General features: G+C 37.2%; 1 protein-coding gene across 1 annotated transcript in view; it reads left to right on the plus strand.

Annotated features, from left to right (window-relative positions):
* The window catches only part of TMX4 (thioredoxin related transmembrane protein 4), a 55332-nt gene that overhangs the window by 25443 nt on the left and 5394 nt on the right, over nt 1–24495 (plus strand). The window contains exons 2-6 of the mRNA XM_007955979.2: nt 661–776; nt 11063–11108; nt 12726–12854; nt 15129–15174; nt 23936–24037. Of these exons, the coding sequence (XP_007954170.1) occupies nt 661–776; nt 11063–11108; nt 12726–12854; nt 15129–15174; nt 23936–24037 (439 nt within the window). The remainder of the gene's footprint in view (nt 1–660; nt 777–11062; nt 11109–12725; nt 12855–15128; nt 15175–23935; nt 24038–24495) is intronic.

A 24495-nucleotide genomic window follows, 5' to 3' on the forward strand; every position in this document is an offset into this window, starting at 1 on the left:
ACTTGTATAGGTTGCAGATCGGATGGTGTACCAGTCGTGGGGACTGATTGTTTCCATTAATTTTGGTTTTCTGCTTTCTTCTTTGCTCTTGATGAGGAGAGACCCATCGTTACATCTAGATGGCAGCTTGCTAGCTTTTAAGATCCCAGTCGCTACTCATGAAAGTAGGAGGTGGAACAGAAATGACATATTCTTGATGATCCACTACCAGCAGCTTTTCTGACCTCTGCCTATCAGATCTATAATTTTCATGTGTTTGAAGCTGGTTTTGCTAGTTTAGGGACACACTTGTGAAATTGCCCACTTTTAATGGGGCTCTCAAAGCAGTGTTCACCCTAAAGGGTGACACTGTAAAGTGACAAAATTTGGGTTAAAATTTAAAATTTAAAAATTTCAATTTAAGAATAACATTAAAATAGAATATATCATGGTACAATAGTTCATAGAAATCTTCTCAAACTTTGGCTAAATTTTTTTCTGGGGAATTAATATTCATACATTAAATCCTAGGGGTAAAATGTACACGTGTATGTCTGTATCAAATGACTTTGGAAAAGCTAGATTTTATACTTAAGAACTTTTTAAATATTTCAGTGCTCTGTTTTGTTCTAAAGACTGTTTTCCCCATATTTATATTGATTAGCTCTTCTTCTCTTATAGTTATGCCCCTTGGTGTCCATCTTGCCAGCAGACTGATTCAGAATGGGAGACATTCGCCAAGAATGGTGAAACACTTCAGATCAGTGTGGGGAAGGTTGATGTCATTCAAGAACCAGGTAGTGTAAAAGTTGAACACCAACTGCCAGTGTTTGTTTCCAATTTATCAGTTTGAAATTTTTCAAGCATACAGAAAAGTTGAAAGACTAAGATACTGATTTACCTTTGAATCAACCACCTTGATTCAACTGATAACATTTTGACATCTCGGGGTATGTCAAGTATATATATATATATATATACATATAGATATAGATATAGATATAGATGTGTGTGTATGTGTGTGTATTTGTATTTGCATTATTTATTTATTTTTCTTTTTGCCGAGCCATTTGAAAGTAGGTTGCAGGCATCATGACACTTTACACTTTAGCACTTTGACCTATTACACATTCCCTATTTATCCATCTCTCTTGGGGGTACAGGGGGTTTGCAGTTGGCTGCTAATCTAAAGGTTGGCAATTTCAGCCCACCCGGCAGTGCCACAGAAGAAAGGCCTGGTGACCTTCATTAAAGATGGCTGTTTCTCTAAAGAATATAGCCAAGAGAACCCTATGGAGCAGTTCTACTCATGGCGTCACTGTGAGCTGGAACCAAGTTGTTGGCAATGGGTTTGGAATTGTTTTTTTGTTAATTATCCCCTGTATGTCCCCTATAAGTTTTTTGAACCACAATCCATTCAAGGGTCACAAATTACATTTGGTTGTTATGTCTTGTTAGTTGATAGTTTCTCAATCTGTAAAAGTCCCCCCATTTTTTTAAAAAATGACATTGACATTATGAAGAGGAAAAAAAAACAAACAAAACCCACTGCCAATGAGTTGATTCTGACTCATAGCGACCCCCATTGGGTTTTTGAGGTGGTAAATCTTTACAGAAGTAGATTGCCCAGTCTTGCTTCCACGGAGTGGCTGGTGGGTTTGAACCACCAACCTCTGGTTAGCAGTCAGGTGCCTCAGGCACAGTGCTATAAGAGCTCCTTGTTTTGAAGAGAACAGGCCAGGATTTGCCCAAGTTGTTTCTTGTGGTGACATTTAACTTACTCTTCTGTTTTCTGTAAACTAGAAATTTGGTCTAGAAGCATAGCTGGATTCAGGTTAGACATTTATGACAAGAATATTTCGTAAGTTTTGCTGTGACTTCATATTGCTTCCTACCAGAAGGCACATATTGTCACCATTAGTGATCTTAAGTTTGAGTACCTTGTTAAGGTGGTGACACCAAATATCTCAATTATAAAGAAACCAACCCAGTTTGTAATAAGCTGGTTATCTGAAGGATGACACATTGGGATTTTAAAATCCATGATGATCTTGCGTGAATGACATGTTTTATTGTGGTTTCTAATAGGGTGAATTTCTAATTTTGTCATTCTGTCTACATTTATTAGCTTTGAGTGCTAAATGTTTAGACAGAGGAAGAGAAAGAAAGGGATATCTTTAACCCCAAACAGTGAAGGAGACAGAAAACTTTTTTACATTCTGAAAAGATAGCACAGTAAATTTGTATTTGTAGTTCAAAACTAAGTTTATATATCATATGTAAATAAAGGAAGAATTAAGCTATTATGATCCAAATCTCCAAAATTGGGCTGTTTTCAAATCTTACGAAGAAATTTTTTTTAATCTGTCATCTCTTCCCATCTACATCAGTTTCTACCTATTGCAGCTCTTTATTAGGAATAAAAGAAGTTAGGTATGGAAGTGTAGCTGTTCACTTTTGTATAATAACTGTTAGTTCAATAAACACAAGGTAGTGAATTACCAATTCCCTGGACAACAAAATGAATGGTATTTGTTAAGATCCATGTGTCTGCAAACCCATGGAGAGAGATTATTAAAATCCATGAGTCCTGAAACCTTTGCCTTTTTAAGCTTTTGAGACAAAGCTGCCTCTGCCCATCTGCTATTTAGACAGACACATTATAGTTATTAGTTCATGGTGTTGTAGCTGTTATAATGAGTTATTCTGTTTGAAGATCAAGTCATTACAGTTAACATTTTTGCTGAAAATTTAATCTTTCAGTAGTTTGAAATCAGGTGTGAGCCTTCTCAATTAGTGAGTACCAGACACATTCCATGGTGGATTTCTTAGAAATTGCATCTGGCCTATTCACATTTCAGTCATTTGAGTTCCTATACCTGCCGTGAATTCACAGCGTGATTTGAATTAAAAGAATTAAACAGTTAGCCTTACAATGGATTTACAAATCTAAAGTCCAATTGCATAATACTCTTCACATTTAAAATATAGATTTATAGCTATTTTTCCATTGTGACTGGATTAAGTGCATTTTTGATAATGAAGTAAGAGAGAATATGATTTTGAAGAAATACGTTAGACACAAATTCAGCACTGATGCATAGTATTTATGTAATGTATGCTGCATATATTTGAAATATACATCAAGAAAGATGGAAAATAAACTCTTCTGTCTCAAATTCTATAAGAATAATAAAGAAACGAAATCCAAAAAAGGAAATATGATTGATTGTTTTATGTATTAGAACAAGTTTTTAACAATTAAGGGCTCCGAAATTCTTTCAATGATAAAAACTTAACAATTGCAACTCATAAATAAAAATTAGGAAACAAAAATTTTACATGTATGATTGTTTGAGGGACCTAGAGAAGATTTCACTTCAGATTATACTATTTTGAGTTACAGCTTTAGTTTAAATTTTAAACCTAATGCTTTAAATTAATCTTTTAATAGGGTTTAGAATTGATGTGTGTTTATTCAACAACTATATGAGTGCCCACCATGCTCCAGGCCCTGTTCTAGATACCAGTAGTAGAGAGGTGAATAAGGAAGACAAAGTCTTGGCCCTTCATTGAGCTTACATTGTAGTGAAGGAGATAAAACAGTTACAAAAGTAACATGTAACATAACAGTCTAGGAGCTATAAAAAAAAATAAAGCAGGGTAAGAATGGTGGGGCTGCTATTTTAAATAGGGTGAGCAGGGAAGGACTGTTGGACCAGAAGTTTTGATACACTGAGAAAGTGAATGTTAACAAGCTCTGGAGGAGGAGTCTGACAGGCAGATTGAGTTCCTTGTGCAAGTGGGAGCATATTTGGCTTATTTTAGGAACAATATGATTGTCACTATGGTATTAGAGATAAATAGGACCAATGAGGTGGCTAGAGATCTGATCATGTAGGAACTTATTAGCTATGGCAAGGAATTTGGATTTTATCTGAAGTATGATAGGAAAACAGCTACTGGAAAGTTTTGAGCTGGGCAGTGACATGATCTGATCTGTTTTGAAAGTATCCCTCTAACTGCTATGTGAAAAATTGACTGTAGGAGGTCAGACGTGGAAGCAGGAAAACAATTGAAAGGTTAATGCAGTAGTCCAAAGTTGGGAAGATGGTGACTTAGACTAGGGTGCTAGCAATAACTGCAGTGCCCAATGGTTGCGTTTGAGATAGTGCATTTGACTGGAATATCCAAAAGAATTTCCTGATGGATTAATTACAGAATGTGTTAGACTAAGTTCTCCGGGGGGGGGGGGGGAAGTAAAGCTTATATAGAGAGAGAGAAAGAAAAATTTATCTTTGGAAAACGGCTCACACACTTATAGGAGCTGGCACATCCAAAGTTCTTGGATCAAGCATCAAGCTGGAGGCTTTTCCTGACTCACGCAGCTGCAGGGGCTGACGAGCTCAAGGTTGGCAGGCAGTATACTGGCTGTTGACTCCAACGAATGACAAATCCAAGACCTCCAGGCCAAATGGTGAATTGTTCTTTCATGGACAGTTGTAGGCAGCACAACAGAATCCTGATCCACAGAAGAGTGTCTCCTTTCCCAGGATGTCTATAAATATACTGGAAGCAGGCCACACCCTTAGGGAAACTCCCTTTCAACGAATTGGCTGCTCAAAACATGTACATTTTATCCCATCATGGGAACAACCCACATCACAGCTGCTTAAAACACACAGAATTGTGGTCCAGCCAAGTTGACACACAGTTTCAATTATCACAGTCTACCCCTTGTCAACTTGGCAGTTGTACACATCTTCTTAACCATATACAATCTCTAAATAAGGACAATTATAAAGTCATATTTCTGCCTGACATGATAGGCTAATATGCATACAACTGAACGCATTAACCTTATTTACATTTCACAGTTCATAACAGAAGGAAACAAAAATATTTAATGCACATATACAATGAAGAAATGTAACAGTCACAGTCCTCATTTTGCAACTGGTCAAGTGGTTGTAGCCAATATTCAGAACTACCTTCTTCCACCACCCATTCTGTATTTCCCTTGCCCTCAGCAAACACCTCAGCTGGTTGTGGTTCTTTCCTGGTGGGGTAACCCAAACCTTCATTCCTGAAGGGTCTGGGCCATTAGCAGTCATATTAGAAATGGGTTGCTGTAATTTTCCATTGACTTTAATCACAGGGCATGGTAGTACTAAGAGACATCCTAAAGAATCTCCTGTATTCCAGACATACTCTTCTTTACCTCCATGATGTAATGTCCATCCAGTTTCCCCTTGGTAATCAGGATCTATTACAGCAGATAGTACAGTAATGCCCTTCTTTGTCTGTTGATCCAGAGACATGAGGAAGCCAAAATGGCTGGATGGCATTCTTAATTTCCAGTTCAATGCAATCAGTATTGTGTCTCCAGGCGGGAGTGTTCCTCCCTTTGGGACTAAGATCTCCAGACCCATAGAGCATAGGGTAGCAGGGACAGGAAGCAAAAATTTTTTGAGTGGGTCACTAGGGGTAATAGTGAGTGGTACCACTCCCATTTCCACCCCTTGGTTCCTGGACCTGTGAATCCTGGGTATTGGAGAAACAGAACTGTGGGATCTACCACAAGCAGCCTTTGGGATGTGGTCTGCTTCCTGTATATAAGGAGAAGCCTTGGGAATGGTCTCTAGCCTATGGCACGCTTGGATCCTGCATGTAGCTGTGTCATTGCTCAGCAGCCTGCTATGCTCTGCTGACCTTGGGACTGTGCCCTTCTTACTTGTCAACCTTGCTTCTCAGCCTCAGTAGCCAGCACTGTCTGAGTGAAGAAACACCTCTAGCTCCAGTGGGCCGGGAGGAGGAGGCAGAGCTGGACCCCAAGGTTGAGGGGCTTTCACCCAGCCCCTAGAACCTGGCACTTTGAACTTGGACTTAAAGCCTCCAAATTGTTGTAAGAATAAACTCCTATTTGTTAAGGCCATCCCATTTGTGGTATATTTCTGTCGGAACAGCACTAGGTAACTAGAACACAGGATGTGGTAGAAAGAGAGGGGATGGAGAAGACTGAGGAAGGAGAAGGTTTGGGACAGGGGTTAAGTTCAGGATGTTTAAGACACACTCAGATAGCAAAGAGCTAGAGATAGATAGACATTTGAGGAGCATCGGTGTAGACTGTATTTGAAACCAAGAGAAGCACTGAGATTTCCTAGAAAGTGAGTGCTAGAGAAGTGTTCTGAGTACTGAGACCTAGGGTACTCCAACAGTGAGAAGGCCAAAAAAGCAAGAAGTTCCAGCAGAGGAAAAGGAGAAGTCATTGAGCTAAGAGGGAGATGGAGAAGTAGGATGTACTAACTCATTCGCAAGCCTCTGTGGTTAGCTTATCTGTGTTCTTAGAAGCAAAGTGTTTACTTCATTTTTACTAAATCATATCATTAGTGTATTAGTATATTCTATTTGGTAATAGGTATCATTAGTATATGGCTGCATTGTCACAGGAATGTCTAGAGAGAGATCATTTCATTTCTTATCTCCTACCTACTGCCATCAAGTCAATTCTGACTCATAGCAACCCCCAATGGGTTTCCAAGGCTGTAAATCTTCACGGAAGTAGATTGCCTCATCTTTCTTCCATTAGAGCAGCTGGCGAGTTTGAACCACTGGCCTTCTGGTTAGCAGCCAAATGTCTTACCCACTACACCACCAGAGCGCCTTATTTCTTTTCTCGGGAAGTAAAATTGAAAAAGGGGAAAAAGCAAAAAGCTTTTAATAGATATACTCTTTAGTTATGTCTATAACTCTTCCATTGCTTTATCTCATAATAGATTCTTTTTGGTATTTTAAACAGAAAATAAGATTTTGAAATGATAAAACTAGATATTATAAACACACTGCAGTTTTACAGCTACGAAGTAGAAGTCAAGGAAAGGACAGTCCTGTAGGTTAGTTTGTGTTACATTGCCTGTTTAATACTGCATAAACTGGGTGATGTTTCAGTCGAAGCTGACGTTGGGAAGTTAAATTTAATGAGTATGTACTTGAACCTTCTGTTCCATGCAGATGAGCTTAGTTGTCAAGGACAGGAAAACAGCAGCTGCTCACAGAGCACCTGTGGGTGATGAGAGGTAAATCAGACCCCACCACGACCAAGAATAAGCATTGTCTTTAAAACACTCAATTTATTACAGAAGCTATTTAGTTTACTGCAGTTTAATTATTGTTTTGTTTTAAATTTTGTAAAATTTAGTCTTTTTGTGTTCTATTATATTGACAACGCTATTTCAATCTCAAGATTAGGTCTACTTTTTATTGTGTTTTCTTTCTGCTACTCCCTGGTGATAATAACTACATTTACCGAATATTTATTTCAGGGTGTCACCATGCTTAGACCTTACATGCATTTTAGCTCCACAGCAGCTCTGTGAAAAACTGTTCATCTCCACATTACAAAATTGAGGCTCAGAGAGGTTCAGTAACATGCCAAGGCAATAAAGCCAGTTAGTAATAGAACAAATATATTAACTATCCCTATTTTCTTAATATAGAGCTCTAAATTATTTTTGTGCATCATGGTGTAATTTCATATAATAATTTATCTTCTTCCTTTAACTTTTTGACTTTTGCTGTATATATTTATGATAGGTTTGCTGATAAGATTTTTTTTTTTGGCATTCTAGGTGTATGCCCTTTATATGTTTAAATAGAGTCATCATTTTAGGGTGGAAATTACCCTTGAAGTACAAAAACCATGCAGAAATTTTGGGAAACTTTTAGTTTATTTACTTGTAGTTTAAACATGCACTGTTTTTTTCACACTTTCTGAAGTTTCTTGAAGTGAGACATTACTAAACCTTGAAATGAGTTGCTGTGGTGCTGTTAAAATTCTTGGTTAAGATATTTACCTAATTTATTTTTATACCCTGAAACCACAACATCAGAACCTGGTTAGTGCTTCTCTTTCCCAGGTAGTCATGCTTCAGATTTCCAGGTAATGAAAGTTTCCCTTGATACTTCATGGTATGTATACAAAAGGTTAGAGGACATTTTTGGATCACAGAGATGAGGAGAAATCTGGTTGATGTCTTTCAGAAGTCACATTTATATTGCTATGAATTTCCTATGGTGTTAATTTTCAAGAGCTTAGTAGTGTGTTGCAATCCAAGGAGTACACACGATATGGCAGACATTGTAGTGTATATGCTTTATAAATATAAATCATTCAAGTACCTGTCCCAGATTATAACTAGACAGACACAGAGCTGGCGTTTGACCCCAGTCAAGCTGGCTGTAGAATTCCCTGAGCTTTCCCTTTCTACGTAGTAGGTAAGATAAGGAACACTCAAAAGAAAACTAAGCATAGCGAAGTGTTATTTACATCTGGAAATGTTGGGCAATCTACTTCTGTAGAGATACCACCTTGAAAACCCAAGGAGGGGTCGCTATGAGTCAGATCTGACTGGATGGCAGTGAGTTTGGTTTTTTTGGTTTAGTATATACTAATTATAATTTTTTTAATAATTTTTATAAAATTATATTTTTTTTCCCGTGGCCCATGATGACTTAAAATTTGGGTAGGAATTTAAAAGAATATATTTAAAAAATTGTTTTAAAGGATGCCTGACATTTAGTAGAATCCCTATTTTATTGTTCTGATAAAAAACAAAATCTAAATAGTTAACATTAAGAACAGAGCATAATTCCTGAACATCATAACTCCTTAGATGAAATTTTTTAGTGTTTGTAAGGATGTGTAGCTAGGAAGGAGGTGAAATATGAAAATGTTTCTATTAATTATTTATAAACCAAAGCATGCGATCATTTTTACATAGTTACTCACTGCCGTCGAGTCGAACTTGACTCATAGTGACACCTCCTTGGGTTTCCCAGGCTATATCACTACAGAAGTAGATTGCCCAGCCTTCCTTCTGAGGAGTAGCTGGTGAGTTTGAACCACCAGGCTTCTGGTTAGCAGTCATATGCCTTAGGCACTGTGCTACTAGAGCTGCTTTTACATAGTTAGGAATACTAATACTTCTTTCCCGTGAAAATTTAGAGTTAAAAGTTCCACTTGTTCCCTGCTAGGGTGGAATTGCAAGCATTGTTAAAGGTGAAAATGCCCTGTGGACAGAGATGCTTGTTGTTACATTCCTCAGCTGACTTCTCAGGTCCCTTGTGTTTTTGTATTGCCGATGATGCAACTTCTATTTTTTAATGTACAGTGATAAATGTATATAGAAAATATTTCTTTTTGTGACATTGCTTTTTTACCTTCAGAGTACTCTGTTTCCTTTAAATGTCATAGGGATGTTTTAGAGTCCTCTTGGTCTAATGAAAGGAGCCCTGGTGGTGCAGAGGTTAAGTACTCAGCTGCCAACTGAAGGTTGACAGTTGGAACCTACCAGCTTCTCCATAGGAAAAAGATGTAGCTTTCTGCTTCTGTAAAGATTTTAGCCTTGGAAATTCTATGGGGTGCTGGAAACTCTTGGAGGTTCTTGGAAACTCTTCCGTATAGGGCCACTGTGAGTTGGAATCGACTTGATGACAGAGGGTTTGGTTTTTTGGTTATGGTCTGATTTAGGAGTCTCTGGGTGACACAATCAGTTAAGCGCTCGACTACTAACTGAAGGTTGGAAATTTGGACCCGCAGAAGAAAGGTGTGACCATCTGCTTCTGAAGGTCACAGCCTAGAAAACCCTGTGGAGTGCTGTTCTGCAGTTCCGCTCTCCCCAGAGGGGGTCGTCATGAGTTAGAATTGACTCAACAACAACTATTATTATTATTATTATTATTATTATGTTTGGTTTACTAGGAGGAAAAATAAAGGATCCTTTGTTGGGAATACTCATCAATTAGTATATTACTATATTCCGTATGGATTTAATTTATAATTTATAAATGGGGGAAAAGCAAATTGCCCATACTGTTAAAACTAAAACTTCAGATTTCAAATTGATGACTAGAAAGATGTAAAGTTTGAATGACTTGATTTAAATGGAGAATGTTTGCTTCTGTCCAGATTGTACTTGGGTAAAAAAGACAGAAGTGATGAGAAGTTTGAAAATGATGTCATTTTTCTGTGCTGGGATAGCCCAGAGAAGCCTCCTCCCCTGTAATCAGGAGAGTCCTTTAGCTTTCCTCTTCTATCAGAACCAGGCTTACTCACTCCTGGTGCCCAATATTATTTATTTGTAAAGATTCATCTGTAAACATCTCATTCAGGTTTTTGTTCATACTCTTTCTTAAAATCTCTCTCAAGTTTTAGTCATGATTGTGATTATTTGATTAATTTATTTTTCTCTGGTACTATAAGCTCTACGGGAGAACAAAAACTATACATGTTCTTGTTCATTTGTGTGTCTTGACTGTGTGTCATAGTCCGTGGAACAAAAAAGATGTTTAGTAAATATTTACTGAGTGACTTAAGCGTTCTAATGTGTTTCCAGTATAGTACTTAACATGTAGTGAGTGTTCAGTAAAGGTTTTGCTAAGACAAATTGAGAAAGTATGTTTAATGTACATTCTCTTTACAGCACTTGGAAATTAAAAATGTGTAAAGAAAAAGTGATCTTGTTAAGTATTTCATACTGTTCATTCTTTTTAAACTTATAACTGATATCATACTTAATACCTACAATCTGTTGAGTCCTTTATGTGGTACCACACACTGTGCTAAGCACTTTACACACTTGACCTAATCTAACCTCAGAACAATCCTAAGAGTGGGCTTCAAATCCCCGTTTTTTCAGTTGAGCTAGCTGAAGCTCAGAGTGCCTCAATAATTTATTTAAAGTCACAGAGCTATTAAATGGAGAAGTTAGAATTTATCCCATGTTATATGATTCAAAACACATCCTCTCAACCACCACACAATCCCAAATGAGTTCAAGCCAGAAAAACTTCAGGGTAACACATTGAAGAGAGAAGCAAATTGCATGTCAGTGACTGAAAAATGTTAGGTAAATGGAAATGATTAAAAATAAAATTTAAGTCAAAAAATAAATACTAAATGTGACTCATATGTTGCAATGATTTAGATTATATGATTATGAAAGCAAACTGAAGACTGCTTAAGTTAGTGCTTGGCTTACATTGAGTTTGACTTTTAACTATTTCTTGTTTATGCTTCTTGTAGGTCTGAGTGGCCGCTTCTTTGTCACTACACTTCCAGCATTTTTTCAGTAAGTTTAAATAATATTCTGGTCTTACAGAGATTAGAAAATAACTGATGTGTGCCAGGGATTTTGTTGTTTTCCATTACCACCATTCATCAGTGTAACACTTGATAGCAGAAAGACTGATCTGCACAGAATAATAACTATCAGAAGAGAGGTATGCCTGCAGTGATGCAGAGAAAGAGAATCTAATTTCAAGCAAGGATGAGATGGGGAGGAAGAGTCAGAGAAGATTTTCTGATGATATAAATGAGGGAATGATTTTTAAAAGGTAGGTAGGGATTAGTTAAGCAGAGAAGGTTTCAGAAAAGGCCTTTCCAGATAGAAGACACACCATGTAAACACCCAGGAGAAAATGCAGTAGCTTCTGAGATCTGTAACTAGTTCTATATGGTTGATCCATAGGGTACAGTTGGGTCATACTAGGTGATGAGGCTAGAGAGGCTCAGAGTAATGGCAGTGTAAAGAGAAGGAAAGAGATTCCAGAAATACTTAGAAGGTAGGATTAGTTGATGACCAATTAACCATAGAGAAAGAAGAGTCTATGAGTTAGGCCATGTATAACCAATGAAAGCTATTGCCACATTTCAAAATAAGGAACCATTAGAGTAAGATGAGGTTGGGAGATAACATCCAGAATGGAAAAGATACTAATTTCCAAGTGGAGAAATTCAAGTGACTTTTTTTTGTCAGAATCTAGAGCTCAGAAGAAAGATCTATGGTGGAAATACATATTGGGAATTCATCGGCATTGAGGTAGATAACGGTTTAAATATATCTAGAAAGAACAGATCTAATGGGAAGAGGAGCAGGTCAAAAACTGAACCTGGGATTGACCAACATTAGCTTATCTGCAGAGGAAGACAAACTGAGAAGGGATGATTAGAATACTAGAGAGAAGTCCAGATAGTGATGTCAAGCCACTAGAAAGGAGGAAGGAAGTGGCGTTGGTGTGCTACAGTAGACAGTGCCAAAGACAAGTGAAATAAAATTGGCAGAAAAGTATTTCATGGATTTGGTACTTAAGAGCTGTGAGGACCCCCAATATGAGCAGTTTCAATGAAGTCATGAAAGCAGAGCTGACATTCGTACCAAGTATCAAAGAGGAGAAAATAACAAATGTAGACTTCTGTAGGAAGCTTAACTGTGGCAAGAAGATAAGAGGGAGGGAAGCCAGGAGGGAGATGTGAGAGTAAGAGGTGTTTTGTTGATTCTGAGGGGAGGAATTGAGTAACATAATTTTGGGAATGTGGAAACAGTATTTTTGACTTGATAACATTGCTATTTTGCTATTGTAAGAGAAAAGTTAAAATAACTAGTAGCAAAAGTAATAAAAAGTAATTTAGCAAATTAAATCTTATCAAGAACTTTGCTTATAGATACAAATTATATAGTGATAAAAGAATATTTAATGTTTTCAGCTTTGGAATTTCTCATTTCTATAGATTAAAATTTATGCATTCTCTCTAATTTATGTCTGACTATAATTTTTTTTCTTTATGTTAGCCAATGAAAATTCAGAATGGAGTTCATTTTTTAAAACTAATCATCAGTTTGGTTTTTATTATCTGTAGCACCTGCTATTTTAATGGATTTTTTTTCTATTTGTTTTATAATTTATAGTGCAAAGGATGGGATTTTCCGCCGTTACCGGGGCCCAGGAATCTTTGAAGACCTGCAGAATTATATTGTAGAGAAGAAATGGCAATCAGTTGAGCCTCTGACTGGCTGGAAATCTCCGGCTTCTCTAACGTAACTTGTTACTTTTTCAATGACAAGATATCATTAATAAAACAAGAGGTATCAAGTAAACAACCCTGGGGCCTTGAAAGCCTGCATTTTCCTGCATAGTTCCTTCCAGTGCCTCAGACCACACATGACCATACTTGCATCACATGGTATTTTAGTTTTATGACCCATATATGTTTGAGTTAATTCTTAGTGTACTGGAAATTAAGCAGATTTGGATGAGTTATAGAAAGCTTCTCCTTGAGCTTTTGCATAAGCCATGCCGATTGTTTCCTCTTGAAAAAAACTTAGTATTGAGTACCATTTACTATTCTTTCTTCCTTTTAAATTACTGATAAGATAGAGGAGTAACTTCTTTAATTATAGTTCATAAAGAAATTGCTCTTATATCTTATTTGGGAAATTAAATGTATGGTGTCATAGTTTGGCTTCCTAACAGAATACTTCTAAGAATAACTTTTGGCCATGATGACAAGGTAGATAGAAGATGTGAGTCAGTTAGGATAGGATAGGATATAGTATATTCATAGGTTCCAATTTAGAAAAAAGCTTGGTGTATTTGAGGAGCAGAAAGGTACTAGCAATAGCTGAATAAGAGAGATAGGCCAAAGCTGGGCCACTCATGCCCTTGTGTCCATGGTGAATAACTTGAATTTTATCAATACATGCAATGAGAAACTGACTCTTAAGAGATTTGAGGGAACAAGTATGGATGAGGTGAGACCAGTTAGAAAGTTGTCTTAGTAGTTCAGCCTAGAGATGATGGTACTTGGATCAGATGGTAGCAAGGGATATGGAGAGAATGGATTGATATAAAATATATTTTAAGATAAATTTGACCAAGGTGAAAGAAAAGGTGGATTCACAAATAAAAACTTCTGGATCCCTAGTTTAAGCACTTGGTGGATTTTGATACCAGTTACTGATTTGAGCAAAAGAAAATCAAGAATTCTTTGTTGGACAAATTTGAGATGCAGATTTCTTTGTAGAATTTTCAAGCTGAGTACATGAGCTAGGTCTCCATGGAGAAGTCGTATACAGATACAAATCCGGGAGTCATCAGTGTATAGACAGTGTTCAAAGCCTTAGAAGGGATGGAATTACCTGGAGAGAGGGAGAGAGAGGAGTGCTCAGGACTGAGCCACAAGAGACCCTAACATGAGAGGTGAGGTAGAGTAGGAGACAGCAAAAGGAAATGGAAATGAGTACCAGTGAGGCAGAGGAAAGGAGGGTGTGGTTTCCAAGAAGCCAAGCAAAGAGCACTTAAGAGGGAGGAAGTAGCTGCTTATATCCCATGTTACCAAGAAGTGAAGAAAGAACAGTGTGAGACATGGACATTGAATGAAGTAATATGAGGTCATCATGGCCTTGATAAGTAGTGTTAGTAGAGTAGTCAGGATGGAAGCCAGATTCAAATGAGTTAAAATACATATGTATGGTGATGGAGAACAAATATCACGTATAGACTGTTTTTTGGAGAAGTTTATCTATGTATCTAGAGGGTCAGCAAGCTATTTTTAAAAGATGAAAGAAAGCAGAACATGTTTGCATGTCAAAGAGGGAGAAATTGCTATCCTAGAAAGAGAGAATGACTGAAAGAGCTATGTCATTAAAAAGACAAAAGGGATGATATCCAAGGCACAGTGAAGAAGTTGGACTGTGGTAGAATGGATAGCCCTGGTGGCACAGTGGTTAAGTGCTCGGTTCTAACTGAAAGAAAGAGGTTCGAATCTACTAGGTGCTCTTCAAGACGAAAGACTTGGTTATCTACTTCTGTAGACTGTAGAAATGACATCCTTGAAACCCTTTGGCTCAGTTCTACTCTGTCCTTTAGGGTTGCTATGAGTTGGAATTGTCAGTGGAACGGATTTTGGTTTTTAGGGCAGATAGAGTTTCTCTGTGGTAACAAGAGAATGTGGATGTACGTAGTTGCCAGGCTCAGATTTAGTAGTGGAGAGGTAAGAGAGATCAAATGATGGCTTCTGATTTCTCAGTGACATCCAAGGAGTGTCTTGTAGCTGAGAGTAAATGGGAGAGGAGGATTGGTAAGGTTTGAAGAGAGCAAAAAGGAAATTTGCTATAAGCTCAGAATCTAAAGAAATGCAGTGAGACTGGGCAGTATGAAAGGAGACTAATCAGCCAGTCATGTGATTTTCTATATAGCAAGAAGTGGAAGGGTTAGTAAAGGGGCCATCTCTGTGACCTGAATTGTGGTTTACTTTTCATAAGTAACCAGTGGTTCTCTTTCTCTGTATTAACTAATTTATTTATTTTTAGAATGTCTGGAATGGCTGGTCTTTTTAGCATCTCTGGCAAGATATGGGTAAGTGATCTTAAATATACTCTTTGAAATTTTGTTTCCAGAGATTTTTATTTAAGACAAATAATGTGGCTTCTAAACAGTAAGGAAACAAACATTTGTTGGGTTCTCTTTATATTTTCATTTTGTTTTTAAGCCACACAACTTTTCTCATGTGATACCTTTGTATGGAAAGACATGAGCTGAATAGGGACCCATAAGTATTGTATGAAAGTCACATTTTCTTATTTCAGTAATGAAACCCTTTCAGTGTAAAAGGCCTTATGTGGTTTTACTTCTGTTTTGTTTTCTTAAGTTTTATTAAAACACAGCCATGTTCAATCTCTGCATATTGTTTATGGCTACTTTTGCAGTACATAAGGAGCTGTGGTGCATAGTGCCTAAGGCATTTGACTGCTAACCAGAAAGTTGGCTGGTTCAAACCCATCAGCCACTCCACAGAAGGAAGATGGGGCAGTCTACTTCAGTAAAGATTTACCACCTTGGAAACCCAGTGGGGGTCACTGTGAGTGAGTTGGAATTGACTCTATGGCAGTGAGTTTTTTTGCAGTACAATGAATAGAATAGTACAGAGAATAGAATAAGACCCATCTCTGAATAATCAGGTACGATGCTTTTCTTAGTGATTGAGAAGTACAGTATGTGTAGCATTTATACGTATGTTTATGCTGTCTTTCTAGGTGTGTAGAAAGGGAAGAATAAAGTTTTATAAGATGAAGTGTAAAATTTGATACAATTAAAATTTCATATTTTTATAAGTTCAGTTTTATTTAATACTAATAACTGTAATTTTTCTTTTTAGTTGTGTTCTTGTTACCTAGTACCACTCTGATGAGAAATACCACAAATGGGGTGGCCTTAACAAACAAAGAGTTTATTCTTACAATTTGGAGGCTTTAAGTCCAAGTTTAAAGTGCCAGGCTCTAGGAGCTGGGTGAAAGCCCCTCATCCTTGAGGTCCAGCTTTGCCTCCTGCTCCTGGCCCACTGGAGCTAGAGGCTTTTCTTCACTCAGACAGCTGCTGGCTGCTGAGGCTGAGAAGCCCCAAGGTTGACAAGGAAAAAGGCACAGTCCTGATATTACCAAACCACACAGCAGGCCATTAACTTAAGTCCATCGTAAGTCCCAACGTCGGCAGAGCATAGCAAGCTGCTGAGCAACGACATGGCTACATGCAGGGTCTAAGCGTGCCATATACTAGAGACCACTCCCCAAGGCTTCTTATATACAGGAAGCAGACCACATACCCAAAGGCAGCTACTCAGCTGCTTGTGGTAGATCCCACCATGGAGTTGATTGCCAGTCTCATCATGGGGAATAACTACCACCCGCGCCCAGCCACTCAACCAGGCCCAGCCAAGTTGACACAAAGACATAACCACCACAGTTAGAATTGGTCTAGAATATCTTCTTATTCTACCTAGCTCTTTACTTTCAACCTTTTTGTAGCTATTATGTTTTAAGTGAATCTTGTGTAAAGCATATATCCCAAACCAGACCCACTGCCATTGACTTGATTCCAACTACAGCAACCCTGTTTGACAGAGTAGAACTGCCCCATAGGGTTGCTAAGACTGTAAATCTTTACAGAAGCAGACTACCTCATCTTTCTCTTGTGGAGCAGCTGATGGGTTCAAACTGCCAAGCTTTGGGTTAGCAGCCCAGTGCTTTAACCACAGTACCACCAGAGCTCCTTTCTAAACCTTATAAATCAATAACCAAACTCCCACAGGGTTTCCAAGGCTTTAAATCTTTATGGAAGCAGACTGCCTCATCTTTCTCCTACAGAGCAGCTCGTGGGTTTGAACCACTAAATTTTTGGTTAGCAGTCAAATGCCTTAACCACTGCACCATCAGAGTGCCTTTATAAAACATATAGCAAGGAGTAAATCTTTGAACTGATTAATTTTGTCCATTTGTATTTATTAGGATCAGAAGCACATTTAGTTTATTTCTGCCATTCTTTTTTTTTTTTAATCCCTGTTTGCTAGCTTAAATTTTTTTTTTCTTATCTACCATTTCTTGGATTTATTGAATATATAATATTTTCCCTTTTCCCTCCAATAATTTGGAAGTTGTTCTATTTTCATTAGAAGCCACCTTAAATTTCAACTTATGTACTTAAAAGAAAGATCTAAAGTTAATCCTTAAAGCCACCCATCTGAATAATGCAAAGGTCTTAGTATGGTTGAATGTTTGAATGTTGTTATAATCTAGGATTTTATTTCAATCTTTTCTACTCCCCAAATCACTTTTTTTTTTTGTCTTATATTGTCAGTGCACATAGATTTGCCCATGTATTTACAAATTAATATTCACCGCACTGCTTCTTGTCTTCTTGCTAGGTTCAAGTTCTTTCTAAAATGTGTCTTTTTATGGCTCTTTTGGTGAAAGTCTGACAGTCATCTTTAATTGGCTGAAAATGTCTTTATTTTTCCCTTACTCTCAAATGAGAGTTTAAATATGAGTAGAATTCAAGACTGGTATTCGTTTTTTTCTCATCCACTGAAGCTGTTGCCCTATGACCTCTGTTGTTACCGAATTGAAAATCTGCATTTTATTTTCTGCTTTTGTTCCATTGAAGGTAATTTAAGATTTTTTGGTGTTTTTTTTTGGTGTTCTGCAGTTTTACTCTTTGTCCATGTTTGGAAAGAGTGTATGTCTCATGGTTTTTAATAGAGAAATTTATTTATTTTATCAATTTTGGAACATTCTCGTCTATTATCTGTATCCTTTCTTTATCTTTGACTTCTGAAACTCTTGTTCCATATATTGTGAACCTTTTCATTATATCCACCATTTCTCTTAATCTTCCTTTTATGTTTCTTTTTTCTATCTGTTACATCTGAGTAATTCTTCAGATCTGTCTTCCTGGTCACTCCAGCAGTGAATAATCTGTTGTTTAAGTCAGACATTAACTTTTTAATGTCAATGAATAGACATAGTTTCCACTTACTAGAACTAGATTTTTTTACAATTCTCCCTTTTTTTTAATAGTATCTTATTTTTTAAGAATTTATATGCATTTTTTTTTTCCTCTCCATATCTTTAAAAAATATTGTTAATGGAATAACCATATTGAACATAATAAGACTGTGAAGAATGTCAATGATACTGAACAATTTTTATAGAAATTGTTGAATATAGAAACTGAATTGTTTAATATAGAAACTGCTATGTAAATCTTCACCAAAAACACAATAAAGTATCATTAGAAAAGAAAAAAAAGTGAATTTGGAAATGGTAAAGCCATTCCTAATTTGCCACGACAATTTCTTCCTCCTCTGAATTTCTATACCATAGTTCTTATCAACCATACTATTATTTAACACTCATTGCTGGTCACCAGGCAATGTTGTTTCTCATGTTATGATATGCATGCTTTATTTCTTAGTAGATTGTAACCTCTGTATGGCCAGTGTCAAAGGAAAGTTTTTGGTGTGAAGGAAATGCTCATTATCTCGATAATGTAATTATTTCATGATTGTATCGTACATCAAAATTTATCAAGTTATATCCTTTACATACTTACAGTTCATTTTACTTCAATCCTACCTGAAAACATATATTTTTAATATAAGCTAAAGGAAATATTCTTATGAGAAGGCTCACACCACAGGTTTTTCTAGAATCCAAGCCTTGGCCTCTTATTCGTAAGGAGTATGATATCTGGCCTGGTGGGACCCTGTTGGCCATCTGTCAGGTCTCTGGTTCCCACTTGAACGTCTAGGTGGTTTGCCTTGCTTGCCTTTATAGAACTGCTTACTCTGTCAGTCCTTATATTGACTGGCTTAATTAGTTTATTTAGCTAGCTCTTCATCTTGCCTGGGATTCTTGCATCAATGATGAATGAATAATTGAGGGAGAAATAATCTATTTCAATTGTCTCTAGATAATACCAAACTGCAGTGCAACCAGATTAACACCAGACAGTCACATGACTTTCAGAAGAAAATCATGTGGTGGGGAGTGGGGAGCTAGACCCAAAAGATTGTAAAGTGTGAGAGAAAGAAGGTAAGATAAAAACACAGAAGAAGGAAAGCACACAGTGGTTAATACAGTGGGGCAAGATTATTGATGCCCATCCAGGAACTCTTCTATCCTACTTAGATATTTGTGTATACATGGACCAATACAAGTTCACTTTCCTCAGAAGCAGTCTCTCTGGGTCGGTAGCTGGTTAGATAAAGATACCTTCATAGGGAGAGATGCATGTTAGAAGTGAAGGAAATGAGCAAAACAGTGTGTGTAATATTGTGCTTAATGGAGTTTGTGTGTGTGTACAAGGAAAACCTGGATGGACATTAGGAAATATTAGCAATGATTATCTCTGATACTGGAATTATGACTGAATTTTTAAATGTCCTTTATGTTGTCTTATAATTTCTGATATTTCTTCATTGGTAAGAAGAATGCAAAACCAAGAGCAATATTTAAAACATCAGAGCCTACTCAGCTGTGCTTCCTTAAAATCTACGAGTTTGTGCCTTAAGAGTAAAGACAGCTTGCTAGGTCTGGCATTTTGGAGATAAAAGCTGGTCCTCAGAATGCTGGATTCACCTGGTGATGAGACACTTACTGGGTTGAGTTCCTGTGAACTTAGGGGTTTTATTGGATCTGCCCTTGGCCGCCTTAACTCTGCACCAGCCTTATATATGTTTTGTTTGAGATGAGGACGTTTCTTTAACAGTTCTGTAAGCCAGATCCTGCACGTGTCCTGCTTTCACCTTGTGTCCCAGAGATCATTGGATAGATAATTTGTATAATAGATAATTGAGTCAACCTTTTTTAAGATATAAGAGAGATTAAACAGCAAGCAGAGATGAGATGGATCTTCTACCACCAAGAAAGAAGTACCAGGAGTGGAGTGTATCCTTTGGACCCGGGCTCCGCTAGGAAACTAGACGCAGGGGAAGATTGATGCCAAGACACATGGAGATTTCTAAGGAATGCAGAGTGCACACACAGATGTTGAAAAATTGAATTTGGGAAATACTAATATTGGTCTGGTGACACAATTAGAATTAGAAATCCAGGGGTTGATGATTTTGCCTCTGACACATGTATCAGGAGAGACTTTCCAGGCTTTCTGTCTTCTCCTTTTGAGAGTTGACTACAATGATGCAGAGAGGCATTATCTTTCTCTCTTCTAGAGAGACAAGTCATTATTTCCCACCTCATGTGTAAGGTAGTATATCTCTTATCCTGACTGTACACTGTTGTTACTAGAACACTTTGAATGCTTTGCACAGAACCTGACCCCTTCTACATAGTTAATAGTTGGATTTTTTGGTTATATTCATTATATATTTGGTTATTTGGTTATATATTTGGTTTTTTTGGTTATATTCATTAATCATTGTTGTGTTTGTTATTTTACCGTAATTTCCTTTCTGATTTGGCAACAAGGAATACTTTACCTTTTTATTGATTTGTTTTTAACCAAAGCTGTTAACAGGATGAAAATAGAGTTCTATGGCAGTCATAAAGTGTATGTTTTTGCTAAGTAGGTTTAGCATTTGAACATACTTAAAACACTGTTTTGTTGGATTTGGTGAATCTTTGCCATTCACTGAACAGGATGTAATTTACCTCTTCTAAATGTAATTGTTATTATGAAGGGATGCAGGCATATGGCAAAATCTAGCTTATTTTTAAGGGAGGAAGTATGTGTGATGGATACTACCTTCACTTATGATTAAATTGACATTACAGAACGTTTAATGTTTTATAAATATCCCTTCATGAGATTTAAAGACTGTGAGTGTCTAGATTGTAAGAGTGAATTTAAGAAGTTCAAAATATTCCCCTGTAATATAGATAGTAGATTGCCTTCTCTTGCCTTTTTTTTTTTTTTTAAATCTACAACATTGTTACAGTGAAGTAGTGTATATCACAAGGTGGCTCTCACGTAGCCCACAGAATGCTGTGAAGTGGTCCCCTGGTGTTGTGAGGGTAAAACGTGGTGCGAAGTGAACCCATGGCGTTATTGAGTAGTCTTCCTAGCAGCTCCCAGGCAGGGGAGATAGTTTGATGATTCTGATCTGTGTCTGAAGGACTACAGGGCTTGTCCTAGAGCTCCTTAGAATATATTCTGTAAAGCAGATGGAATCTGAATGGAAAAAGTGTGTGCTCTTCGAGGTGAGTCAGCTTTGAAGAAGACTCTAAGCTCTGGGGTTGCTGGCCAGGTGCCCTTGGGCACCATCTAATCCTGTCTGCAGTAGTTCAGATTCCTAGAGGGAGTGCTGGCTTCCCTAGGGAAGAAAGACTGTATCTCTGATCCATGTAAGCTTTGGCCTATCCATTCCTTAAATCCATTTGACCACTGATTGTAATTTCCTTTTCACGCATTCTAGTCCAAGTTTGCATTCAGTCCTCTTGCACAAATTTGTATGTAGTTAAAAATTAGCTCAAAATCAGCCATCTCTTATAATAATACAAGGTATTAACCCTGTCAGGTGACATTTTTGTAAGTTTCAAATAAATGAAGTAGGGAGTTTCCTTGTAGTGAGCACATACAACATAGAACATGGGACAATATTTTCTATAAGCAAAATTACCATTTTTTCCTAGGAAGCAAAACTTCAAGTACCTACTACCATGAATCCTAACACTCTTTGTTGTTGTTGTTATGTGCCATTGAGTCAGATCTGACTCACAGTGACCCCTCGGGTTTCCGAGGCAGTATCACTACGGAAATAGATTGCCCAACCTTCCTTCCAAGGAATGGCTGGTGGGTTTGAACTGCCAGACTTCTGGTTAGCAGTCAAGTGCCTTAGGCGCTACGCTACCAGAGCTCCTTCCTAACACTCTTAAGGGACTCTAAAACCATAGTGAACTCAGACAAATAAACAGATAAAGACTTACGTCTGCTGTTACAAAAACACTTGATTAATGAGTCTTTAATAATAATTACCACAAAGACCACAAGATGGCAGGGTCTCTTTAAGAAGCTCAAAACAAATTACTTAGAGAAAGTTGATGCTTACAAAAGATTGAAGTGGAGCTTTTTGAAATAAGATGCTTTGAATATACTGGGAAGTGTGTAACTCTTCTCGACGGCAGTGAGTTTGGTTTTTTGGTATATGAATGAAGTAAATCACTAGGTGTTATTTATAAAGAAATAATCCACAGGTCAGCACAGAGGCAGCCTGGCATTCCATATCTTGTAGTACTTTGGCACATTTCAGGGTTTAATCCTGATGATGGCTCCGAGTCATCGAGAAAAGCATTAAGCTACATGTCGTGCACATTATTAGAACTTCTCACTGGGTATTTCGTCAGTTCCTGGAGGGTTTTTTTTTTAAATTTCTTCAATGCAGCTTGAATAACTTCTTCAAGACCATTAATTCTTGATCATATGCTACCTCCTGAAATAGTTGAACACAGATCTTTTCGATACAGTGACTCTGGGTTCCTACTATCTTCTTTTGTTGCTTCCTGCATCATTCAATATTTTGCCCATAAAAATCCTTCAGTTTTCCAACTTGAGGTTTGAATTTTTATTCAGTTCTTTCAGCTTGAGAAATGTGGAGCATATTCTTCCTTTTTGTTTTCCAACTCCGGGTCTTTGCATATTTCATCATAATACTTTGCTTTGTCTTCTCAAGCTGCCCTTTGAAATCTTCTGTTCATCTCTTTTATCTTGTCATTTCTTCCATTTCCTTTAGCTACTCTTTATTCAAGAGCAAGTTTTTGAGTCCCTTCTGACATCCGTTTTAGTCTTCCTTTCCTGTTTTTTTGATGATCGTTTGCTTTCTTCATGTATGATGCTCTTGATGTCATCCCAGTATAAGGGTCTAAAATAGATGACATCTTGGTGACCACTGAACCATCACCAAGAAGCACATGGCTCCTGCAAGTCCACATATAAGTGGGCTATGACTTCAAATTAGGAGGCTATTATCTGTCACTTCTGCCTGATGTAGAATGTGAACAATTTTTAGGTAAGATTATTGTATCTACTCATTCATCTTTTGTGTTTGTCATCAAGTAGAGTCCCTTGTAACAGTGAGCATGACGGGATATATAGTGTACTTAAAGACAAGGTCTTTTTTGCTTAAAATCAGTTAATGGAAAAACTGTTTCTTCTGTCTAATACTACATTTTATGTTTCATGATACTTTATGAAAGTTGTTAAGAATGGGTAAGAGTAGAGCAATGAAAGAGGGTCTGACCACAAAAAGAAATAGGGAGACATTGTTAATGCTTGTGTTCTGTAACTAATTTGTTTCTACTTAATCATGGTAAAAGCCCAAGTCAAGAAGTTGGATTTTTTTATGTAGAGGCCATATTATGAGTAAGCATTGACGTGTATATAATAATTAGAGAAAAAGAAACGAACTCACTGCCATCGAGTCGGATCCGACTCATAGAGTCCCCTCCTTGGGTTTCCCAGGCAGTATCACTATGGAATAGATTGTCCAACCTTCCTTCTGAGGAGTGGCTGCTGGATTTGAACCACCAGCCTTCTGGTTAACAGTCAAATGCCTTAGGCACTACACCACCAGAGCTCCCAATTAGAGGAAAGTGACAAAAAATATAACTCTTATTAGCTATGAATTTAATTCTTACTTTCAGATTCCCAGTGTCATATTTGACTTATTCTTAGGAATCATTAAATGCATAAATCATTAGATGGCCTTTGTGGGAGCTTACATAGAGAGAGGAAGTTTACAAACTTGTATTATAACTAAAGGGGGGGGGGATCAAATATTTTTGTCTCATTGCATGCAAATATTTTGTATTTTTTCTTCTGATTACAGCATCTTCACAACTATTTGACAGTGACCCTTGGAATTCCTGTTTGGTGTTCTTACGTCTTTTTCGTCATAGCCACCTTGGTTTTTGGCCTTTTCATGGGTCTGGTAAGAGATAATGCAGTCTTTTTACTGTTTTTAAAATAAAATAGGTTTCATGTAAATCTAGAAAAAGCCCAAGGAAGAAGTAGTGTTTAAACATTCTTTTGTGTGATATTTAACCTAAGAAGTTAAATAACATTTGCTTGTTTGATACCATTTTCAGTGATAATTTGAATTATAATAGAAAATTGATTAAATCATTATTTCCTTATTCTGTCTCCTGTGTATTCTAAAACTATGCACTGCCCAGAGTACAGGCAGTGATGAAAGGAGAAATGGAGACCCTACTTGAGTTAGATGGTCAGTTTCCAAGACAGTTGTAATTTTGCACATTGCCTACTGGATTAGAACACTGTTAAGAAGGCCAAAGCCATGAATTTATTCTGAGGGTAAACAAGGAGATTTTTTTTCTTGTTTATATTCTCTCATTATACCTCTGATTCTGACCATCTCCTTTTACATAC

The sequence above is a fragment of the Orycteropus afer genome, unplaced genomic scaffold (assembly GCF_000298275.1).
Source record: "Orycteropus afer afer isolate SDZICR_OR568_19922 unplaced genomic scaffold, OryAfe1.0 scaffold00567, whole genome shotgun sequence".
Lineage (NCBI taxonomy): Eukaryota > Metazoa > Chordata > Mammalia > Tubulidentata > Orycteropodidae > Orycteropus > Orycteropus afer.